The 10,549-nt window shown below is 38.0% G+C and overlaps 1 protein-coding gene across 1 annotated transcript; it reads right to left on the bottom strand.

Moving 5' to 3' along the window:
- Nucleotides 1-988: 988 nt before the first annotated feature.
- Nucleotides 989-9,141, bottom strand: DGD1 (UDP-Glycosyltransferase superfamily protein). Its single transcript, XM_088950799.1, has 7 exons — nt 8,278-9,141; nt 5,185-5,217; nt 4,051-4,138; nt 2,844-3,328; nt 2,490-2,756; nt 1,924-2,273; nt 989-1,795 (listed from the first exon to the last, which is right to left on the bottom strand). The coding sequence occupies exons 1-7, from the start codon at nt 8,914-8,916 to the stop codon at nt 1,264-1,266; spliced, it is 2,394 nt and encodes a 797-aa protein (XP_088806925.1). The 5' UTR covers nt 8,917-9,141; the 3' UTR covers nt 989-1,263.
- Nucleotides 9,142-10,549: the final 1,408 nt, after the last annotated feature.

Raw genomic sequence — 10,549 nt, 5'->3', positions numbered from 1 at the left:
CGATCAGATCTGAGTTGCCGGTTGGGGATCCCCACTCATGTGGGAAAATGGAAGTTCCATTGTGAATTTGAGATATTACTTGCTGTGGAGACCGGAGAATCACTCCCTTTGCAGAGGTTTTAGAAAAGACTAAGGTCCCACCAGAAAGATTGCCGTTGGTCGAGAAAGAGGGAGGGTGACGGTTAATAGTGTGGGAAGTGGTTGCAAGTCGGTGGTGGATGAGAGCATTGACGTCTTCGGTTTACTTACTTAGATCTTCAATCACAGCGACGTCTGGTTTGATTCTTTTGAAACCAAAATTTGTACTCTTCTTTGGGGTAAACATCATCATGTGTGCATATTTCCATCGATTTGTGTGTTTGCACTCCAAAACAAACGTAGACTAGATAAAAAGTAATGATTTGCCTATTAATACATTCTTGGATCTCCATGTGGTACTTGTTTTTGTTTTTGAGAAACATAATCATGCATGCAAGTGAACACCCCCTACCCTAAATCTTGAGATGGTGCCATTCTAACATTTTGACACTTTTAAAGTCAGGTGATGTCCAAATTTGTTCTACCCTTGTACCCGGGCAGGAACAGTCCTAACCCAATTTACCTCTTTATGCTTTGGGATGAGGAGTGAGCTCCTTGGGGTGTCGATCAAAAAGATCCAAAATTGTTGATTGAAGTAAGATTTAGAAAGAGAGATTAGCTTCTCTGATGCAATAAAGAGGAAGAAAGAACAATTGCAAGGGCACCAAATCAAAATGCCCTGATGAAAGACAACCAACCTTGTGAGCTAGGTCAGATGCTTACAAGTAGTCAGTAAACCATTCGAGATCCTCCAGTTCTGTCAAAGGTGCTCTCTTACTCTCTTCCTTCCACACCAGCATATGCACACATGCTCTCTCTCTCTCTCTCTCTCTCTCTCTCTCTCTCTCTCTCTCTCTCTCTCCATACACACACACACACACAGTGCAAGTTTAAGTACTACATTGTGTTATAGATAAAAAATTTGAAAAAACTTGATTGGCCATCCTTCTTTGGAAGACAGCACTCCATATTTACTTTATTGTTGATAAAGCACTCTAATGAATATGGGCAAAAATAAAAACAAAATTTGGATCAAAGGCATGGATGGAGAGTTGGATAAAGAGAGACAATAATTATCATGGGGATCATAAAGACCCCCCCCCCTTCCAACTAACTAGGATGAACAGTTACCTAAATATATAGCATTACTACTATACACAGAATACTAATGACTGGTTGATTTAGTTACCAGCCATAAATAGGATTCTCTACCTGTGGTGGCAAAAGATGAAGGTCCTTACAGTGTTGCTTGTTGTAGTTTCTTGTGCCAGGTATAGCTCCTGTACACAGCCTCAAGATCTCATTCCCTGTGAGACAGTAATGTGCAAATGCTAGACCCCCATCTACCATCTCCATCAAGCTAGGCACTGAAACTGCTTTAATATGTTTCCCATTGGCTTTGCTTGATTCTGCAACTCCCTTACTGTAACTTAAGACTTTGTCCAGATCAGAAGACTCTATAAATCTCTGAGTTGCGGCTTCCCAGGAGAGATTATATATCTGCTCTGGGGTAAGAGGCTGAGGCTCATTAGCCAATGCTTCTTTCACCCTTGCAACAAAGTCTTCTGATGTCTTATAAGTCAAACAGTTGGGAAATGATCTAAAGAATTCATTTGATGGAAGATCTGCACAAATTACAAATTTTCCCATTGCAAGAGCCTCTGCTGTCGCTGTACAAAGGACATCACTGACACTAGGATTTATGAAGACCTTGTAACTGTAACCATTAACAAAAAAGAACAAGTGTATTAATCAAGCATACTCTTCATTAGAAAGAAACAGAAGGAAATTGAATACAAAATAATGTGCGGCTAAATAAAACAGGTTTGTTAAATTAGTTCATACCCATGAAGCGAGTCATCTGCATGATCCCTCCCTTTAAGGAAGTTCACATTCAGGTCAAACTGCTTAGCAGCAGACTGAACTTCGTGTGCATCTTCTCCATTCCCAAAGACATCCAACTTAAAACCCTCAAGGTCATTCTTATGCTTTGCTAGCAAATCTATCAATTCCCGGTACCCTTTTGCCCAGACCATCTTTCCCAAGAAATATGCTCCCTTAGAGAATGCCTGATGCCCAAGTTGTCTTTCTGCTGCTACTTTCTCTCCAACTTCTAGAAACCTTGGATTTACACCATGAACATTGCATATGACAGACTTTGGCATATCCTGAGTTGCAGCAGATAGACGAAGAACCTGTATAAAAAATCCACACCAGTTTATATTAAAATATACAGCTTCTAATTCAACTCTAAATTAGTCAGTATATTATTGTAAAGGACAAATACATTCAGTTTTTTTGCTACCCATATAAGCAGAGAGAAAACAACTACTAAAACAATTACTTAGGATGAAGGATGTATGTTTCAGGTACCACAGAAATTACCATATCAAACAATCACACATTCATACCTTGTGGCAGTATGCTCTGGCAACCCAATTATTAATGTGTTTGACAAGGAAAGCTTGGAAAGCTCCATACTTCTCCCTCTTGATGTATTCCAAATAATTGGTGTGAACAACACCAACCACATGATTGAATTTATCAGTCCAACGTTTACCATGATAGTACCAGTTCAAGTGTTCTGGTTCTTCCAGTATGGCAATGTCAGCTTCCTTGGAAGAAATAAACTGTGACGTATCCCCAGTGGGTATTATACTACGCCTTTCTTTTGAGAACTGAAAGTTAAGAAGTGAAAAAGTGTTGTATAAACAGCTTACTTTCAGGTAATCAAGATGGTACAGCATACAAGATAAAGTACATACCTTTCCTGGATAGAAGGAAATTTTGAATTCTGCCTTGAAGCCAAGCCTTTCCTCCAGCCAGTTTCGTATGTAACTTTCCTGCTCCTCTGGTGAACTGAAAATAAGATTGTTGGGATAAACTAGCTCCTGGTCTAATTTGCAAAGCCATGGTACTAGCAACGTTACATTTTGTTTTGCAGACTTGGCCAGATATGCTGCTCGGAACAGTGGATTTACAGCTGTCCCAGTCATCCAAGGAAGACTAGCAGTTGTTACAATGGCAACATGCCTTTTCCCATCTTCCAAGTCATTCTTTACCGAATCAGTCCAAAGGCCACCCTCGTAACGGTGTCCTGTAGAGCGGAGAACACTGGCTATCCTTAAGTCCAGTTCATCATTAATGTTCTCATGCTCAACAAAGGAGGTATCCCCTGATGACAACGAATGCAGGAGAAACTGATTCTTGCGTTTGCTGCACAATGACTCCACTATCTTGTCACACATATCTGCAACAAAACATTAAACATTGCCAACAGCAGTATCACATACATTGAACCCATTATCTTAGGCTGCTATTGGATGCAGTATAAAAAAGGTTTTCAAGATTGAAATTCATACAATCAACTCAAATACATTTGTGGTACCATCAAAAGGGAACGGTTTGTAAAAAGTGGGAAAGTTTCTGGACTATGTTGTACCATATTACTGTGCATCAAATGTATTCAATCATTGTAAAAAGCTTAGATATGGCCTTTTCTCAACATAGTCTGGCATCTTCTTGTCACGAGCTCGAGGATTCTAGCCTCGACTGAGCAATCAAGAGTTCTAATCTAGAAATAGCAAAAAGAAAATATACCTTATCTAAGCTCGGAAGTGACTCCCTTCTTCTAACATCTAAGGGATCTGACACCGTTGTTTTATCAAAAAAAAAGGGCTCTGATACCATTTAATAGTAAAACAGACTAAGGCTATTTCAAAAGTATTAACTAAGGTGATAAGGTCTAAGGATTCTGCCTATTTAACAAATAGGGGTTCTGCACAGGTATGAAAGTCCTTGCAATTAAAAGTATTAAACACCGCATTCCATTGATAACTATATTGACATACACTACAATTAGGCTACTAATGATACATTAATAGATCATCCCTACACACACAAAATAAAAGTTTAAATATAGACCCATAACATCAAAAAGTTAATTCAACGAGAACAAGAGAAATTCCTTACCTCGTCTAAACCCAAGTTGATCAAGGAAAGGCCCTGATTGCTTCACCAAATATGCTAGAAGTTCAGGTACATCCAATGGCAGTACATCCTATCATCAAATGATAAAGAAAATAAGATTCAGCACAAAGTGACATAAGCAATCCTTTGCAAAATTTCCTACTTATAAATCCAAGTACTTGTCAATCTTGATTAAACTGGAAACTTGGTCCATTTCAGCCTGCTGTGTACTGGAATTGTGTTTATACCTACAGGCTTGCAGCCAGGGTCAACCTGATGTTAGGTCCATCAGGCAAGTTATGGGGCCCAAGCTTAGTACAACAATCCACATCTACCCCTATGACAAGGATACAAAGTTTAAACCAAGCCACCATCTGGCATCGTTGTCTGGACTGAGAATAGTGACAGACTTTTTTCTTCTTTCGATAAATAAGAAAGTGCAGACAATCACATGTATTACTCCCAAAAAAATATTTTGCAAAAGAAGAGTTTGTACCAAAGGGTACACCATCAATTATATAGCACCAATGACAGGGCCATGGTAACACGTAAACAAGAAAGTGCATTTCCTCCTAATCCATTTAAAATAAAACTGATAACATTGGATGCAGAATACCATTAACGTTCTCTGGATAAAGTATGAAACAAATAAAGTATTCATGATTGGCATATAGAATAGGATCCCTCCAGTCCTGACTCCCATGTGCGAGAAAAATATTCTAAAATTAAAGCAAATTGGAGAAACAGTAAAAGCTTTCTTGGATGACAGACAATAACATGGCTATAACTCTTGTTTCTATGCCAACGAACTGACTCCTTATAACTCCTTCCTCAATGAGGATGTTTGTCACAGAAATCAAAAAAGGGAGGGGAAAGAAGTTTGAAAAAACCTTAAAATAAATGGCTTCCATGATTCATATATAAACTTTCAGTGACGATATAGTGAATGGTGGTATATGGCACTGAAATTAAGCCAATGACAAAATATACACCTGATAAAGTGAAAACAAGCATATGCTAGATCATCAAATTTAAAGGAGATTCAATGTAATAAGAAATTGAAATTTAAAAAAAAAATTAAAGAGAAAGATGAAAATCAATAAGAAGCCAATATGATGTAGAAGTTATAACCCAAACCTTCGATTCTTGAGGCTCCTTGCAAATTGCTTTCTGCAAAAAAGAAAAGCCAATAATAAATAAATAATATTTGAAATGAAACCAAAAGGATGAACTAAATACAATTATACAGAAAATAATGAAAAGAAAATTCCAAAAGGCAGTATTTCTCATGAAGAAACAACATTGTTTCTTTGCATTAGGAACAAAGCAGCTCTACAAGCTTAATTTGATTAGAGAGATAATGCTTGGAGTTTGGAACATAGAACTTAGAAGGATTTGTTGCCAACTGAAAATATACGCAGTTATAAAATCAATGTTGCAGCTTATTTGCACCCATTCCCCTGTCCCCTGTTATCAAAGAACCCTATAAATAAAAAATTAATAACATATTGCAGCATGTTGTGATGATCAAAATTTTCACAATTAAAGAATCTTGGGCAAAAATAAAAATGACATATTGCAGCAAGATACTGCCTATGTTTTAAAACACAGAAGCGTGACGCAAGTCATTTCACTGCCTGAAGGTGTGAGGCATAGTTCGGAACATAAGAGGCATAAGCCTCCCAAGCACAAGGAGGTGAAAGCCTTCTTAAAAGGAAGGAGTGAGGAGGAAGGAGAGGAAAGAGGATCCTTTTTTTTTGTTTCTTTTTTCATGAAAGATGTCTCATTCTTGTATTAAGAAGAATAAGATGCATAGCACTAGCTGAAAGGAAGGGTCTTGTCAAATGGAGGCAAGAAAGCAAATTGAGCAAGCCAGAGTGGAGCAAGATCCCCCTGGCACAAAAAAATAAATTGGGCTGCACTAAAAAGGTATTAGGGGGTATGGGGGACAAAGTCCCCAGCCCAAGCCTTCTTTCCTTTCTCTTTCCTCCCCTTCCCTTTCCTTTTCTTTTCCTTCTCTTTTTTTCTTCTCTTTCTTTCTTTCTTTTCCTTCCCTCTCATTCCATTTCTTTCTTTCTTTCTGCCTTTTCTGTATGAGGCATGCATGAGGCGTATGAGGTGTGCAGCTCATGGACCTGAAGCGTATGCCTCAGAGGCATCAGCACTTGTAGCACACGCCTCAGGGCATTTGCCCACACCTTTTAAAACACTAGATATGACCAAACTTTATGATAGACAGCTTCTCTTCTTGTCAACCACTCATCCTTTCAATCAAAACTAAAAGTATTACAATATTTAATTTGATACAGGAGCAGAAAGTACCCAATAAAGATGTAGCTTTAACCAAAATGAACTTCAGATGTTTAATATGGATCATTAATCTTGCGAGTGTATTGCAAAACCATGCAACTTGGCACCCATAGATTGGAGCAGTTTTTAATAAGTTGGTTAACTACATATCACTTTGCTAAAGCCCCTCCCCAACGGCAGCACACCTGTAAGGATATATTAATACAAAAGAAAAAAAAAGAGCTAGAACTGACAAACAAACAAATAAAGTGTCTCTCATCAGCAGAGTCACTAGTAGACTACCATAGCCAGGTTATTATCATTAACAGCCTAAAAATAGCAAATCATGTCAATAAACATATACTAAATTAAGCACTCGGAAGATAGTCCTAAGCAACTCTCAACTTAACTGAAAATCAACTATGCCTTGTCCCAAATATATGGGGTCAGCTACACGAATCCCGTTCTAGCATCTACCATGATTAATGACCCGTGTATACCTCTAAAAGATAACTAAAAATTAAATAAAAAACAACCAAAATAAAGGTGTTTGGAAGTTCAACGAAAAGCATCATAGCTGAGCAAGTGAAGATATCAAAACTCTGGAGAAATAAAGTAATTTAGGGACTTAAAATCATTTTTTAACATTTCAATGTCATGTGAAAATAAGTGAATGCTGTCACAGTCTTTGCAAAGGAAAGCGTTGTAAGGTATTTCATGTATTGTTATGCAGGAATGGCCATTTATATTGTTTTTCTCTTACCAAGCTTGTTTTTCTAGAGCCTCTTTTCCCTCTTTGTACTTATTCTATGCATTTCCATTGTTAAATGATGGTCATTTGTATATTTCTAGAGCCTTTCTGGATGTATGTTTTATTTGTCATGCAGCTGGTTTGTATGGATTTTTCTTAAGGGGTCGGGGTTGGTGTTTGGAGGTGAAGTTTGGTATCTTTTATTCTCTTAAGTGACTGTAGGTCACCTTCCTTTGTAATCTCTCTTATTATTTTAATAAAACTTTCTTTAAAAAAAAAATTGCAAGTCCCTCTCCAGATTAAAACAATTTTCCTAACTGATGAGTAGTTTCAATTCCTACCTCCATTAATATGCTTTTACACAATCTCCTAAAGAATATAATCATATATCTTCTAGCTGTATTGAATCTATTTACACTATAAATTAATTCTAGGTCATGAAAACAAAAATAGTTTGAACCTGTAAACTAATCTAAAATATGTCTAAAACTCTATTTTGGATCTTATTCATGACTGTCAGAATATAAAGAAAACTAATAAATAAAGTAAAAAACAAAATATATACTAGCCAGTTCTACTTGAATTGATTAGATCCCAAAATAACATACTCCACTCAGATATACAAAAATAACCGACAAAGAGGACAGAAGGAAATAACTTCAAACTTAGACCATGTAACAAGCCCCGTTTACCCTTCAAATCCAAAACTATGTCTTTAGCACAAGAAGAAAGTTAATCCAAGACAAAGACCATGAAAGCTAATGTTTTTCCCTTGCAGTTTTCACAGAGGCGAGTAACATCTTCACATCTTAGAATTTATAATCAGGCTTATAACTACATCTGTCGACCAAAAAAGGAGGAAATAAAGCCTATTACTATACTCACATGTATTTTAGGCAACATAACCATAGCCAGAGTCATCATACTAGGACAAAAGACACCAAGTTAGGGTAAAACGGCTCGAGTTCATAGTTTTGTCAAAAAACTCAAAACAAGATGCGCAACCATGAGGCCAATAATTCCAATCCCAACTTACACAACCAACAGAAATTAAATAATCCAATAAATTTACCTTCACAATCAAGGCATAATAAAGATCGTATTTCATATGTAATCGTCAGAAGCTATAAAACCTAGTAATCCATCCAATTAAACTTCCAAGTTCTAACAGAAGGGGAGAAAGAACGTACCAGACTCGATTTCACTTTCTCCACAAACTCGCTGTTCTTAAAATTGCTGAAGATCTCAGACGAAGAATTCTTATGCTCGAATTCCTTCAACCTCGTCTTCAACGCCTTGATTGGCTCCCATTCTTTCTGATTTTCCTCACCCTCTCCCTTCCACTCCCACCGAAACTCCTTAAACCCCACCTGTCTCCCACGCCGAATCCTCTCCCAATCACCAAATTCAACAATTCCGCCCTTATCCTCGACCTCAGACACAATAGCGTTCTTTATTGCAGACAAATCAATCCGAATCCTCGATCTAGGGCTCCATTTCTCCAAAACCTTCCGGCTAAAATCCGGAGACGAGTATGCTCGACGGAACTCAGAAAGTTTCGGCCGAAGTCTCTTGACAAATTCAATCTCAGTGGGTGGAGAAGATCGGATGGCAGGAACAGAGAAAGTAGAAGCCGAATGGATGAAGTTCTCGAGCTCCCTATCGAACGAGGTGGCGAGGTTCTTGAAGGAGTTCGCTCTAGCTCTCATCAACTGGAAATCCGCATCTGCAGAGTCTCTTACTTCTCTCCACCCTTTCGAGATGAACGAGAAAGCCCTCTCTGCTGTTACTGCAGAGGAGGAAGGACGAGTTTCGGATCCCATATTCATGATGGACAAACTTAAATCAAATTGAAGAGCCAACACTTCGAATTAGGGTTTGCAATTAAGTTTGCTGATTCTCTCTTTCAAGAAAGATCGGTAATATAGATAAATTCCCAGAGATAGAGAGAGAGGAAGAGTTGAGCAAGCGAAGGGGAAAACCAGAGAAAGAGAAAGATACGGAAAGAGAAGACAGGGGTGAGAATTTAACGGTCGGAGTTCCGTTGATTTCACACCAATTTTTTTTTTTTTTTCTTTTTCTGGCCACGTAAGACACGTGGCAATCTTGGTAGATGGGCAGATATGCCGACGTAAGGTGTTCTCACGTGGTTTGGTGACGTGGCTGGAGATTATTGGGTGTATCGAATCTGTGATGCAATGGTGGTATTATGCGGAAGATTCTGGGGATTAGATTTTAGAATATTGGAATATGCTAGACGTGGGCAGAAGGCAGCTGCCCTCGTTTTCGGAGTCCTTGATCTTGACTGATGAGAGGTTGATGTGAAGGTATATGGGACCCATAGTTTGTAGTCTAGAGTACTTTTGATATCAGTTAATCAGGTTGTGGGCCCACTAATTGACGGTTGTGAATGAATGTCAGTCTGCGTTGAATCAACGTGCGACACAGCACCACTTTATTTTACATGTGATAATCATGGTTTATGATTTAATCAACCACGCAAATCACAGTTTCAGATGGGAGGACGCGGGTGAAGTGCGGCTGTGATCTAATCCGTCTACTGGGTAGACTCTCATTTTGATCATCGAGTTGAACCACATGATCAGATGATCAGGAATTTTGATGGCACGTGAGATCAGTTACAGCCTACAGGGGAAGTAGGAAAAGGTGAGATATGGCGTACGCGTCGGTTGCTTAAATCCAAGGATCCAAACCCAGAGCCCGTTTTACGTGAATATTGACTGGGAGACTAGTACAGGCAAATTCTGTTTTTGATACGTATCTCTCTATCTATGGGCAAATTTTGGTACATGCATGATGCAACAACACTCTCTCTTCGTCTCGTCTAAAACAGACACCACGCGGAAGTAGCCATTCAATTTATAAAGAAAAAGATATATTTTTGTCCAATAACCTTTAAACCTTTAATAGAATGCAAATCATTTCACAATTATTTATTAGAAAAATAATATTTTGAGGAGGATTAAGGAAGTTCAGTAGTTATTATTGGGTGCTCCTTCTACTTGTTCTCTAATTAATCACAATTGTGCTTTTTCTAAACAATTAGATATTATTTTGGCTCGTGAAGATGTGTTTTGGGATCAAAAATCTAAAACTAATTGATTAATAAAGCTATGTGACAAGAACAATAAAAGAAATTGAAACGAAATGACTAGAATTAAGAACAAAAAGGTGAGTGGATCTACCAAGACAATGATATTCGAAAGTCGTTTTTGTTTCATTTTTTATAAGAGATTTAAAGTGGAGGGCACTTCTGGGAGAGATCATATCAACGCTCCATGCTTGTTCTAGCTTTCTGGGTTTTTCACCAAACATAGATTCTAGTCTTTTCATATAAGGCCACCTTGTAAATCCAAGCCAAAGTCACTACATGAAATCCCTCCCAAACAGGCACTAAAAGAAGCTTCAAACCTTCAACAAAAAAGCATATTCGTGACTTTG

Source organism: Nelumbo lutea, chromosome 6, assembly GCF_056320005.1.
Source record: "Nelumbo lutea isolate HS-2025 chromosome 6, American lotus-T2T, whole genome shotgun sequence".
Lineage (NCBI taxonomy): Eukaryota > Viridiplantae > Streptophyta > Magnoliopsida > Proteales > Nelumbonaceae > Nelumbo > Nelumbo lutea.
Note: the sequence above shows the minus strand (reverse complement) of the source record. Positions and strands in the feature narration are given on the sequence as shown.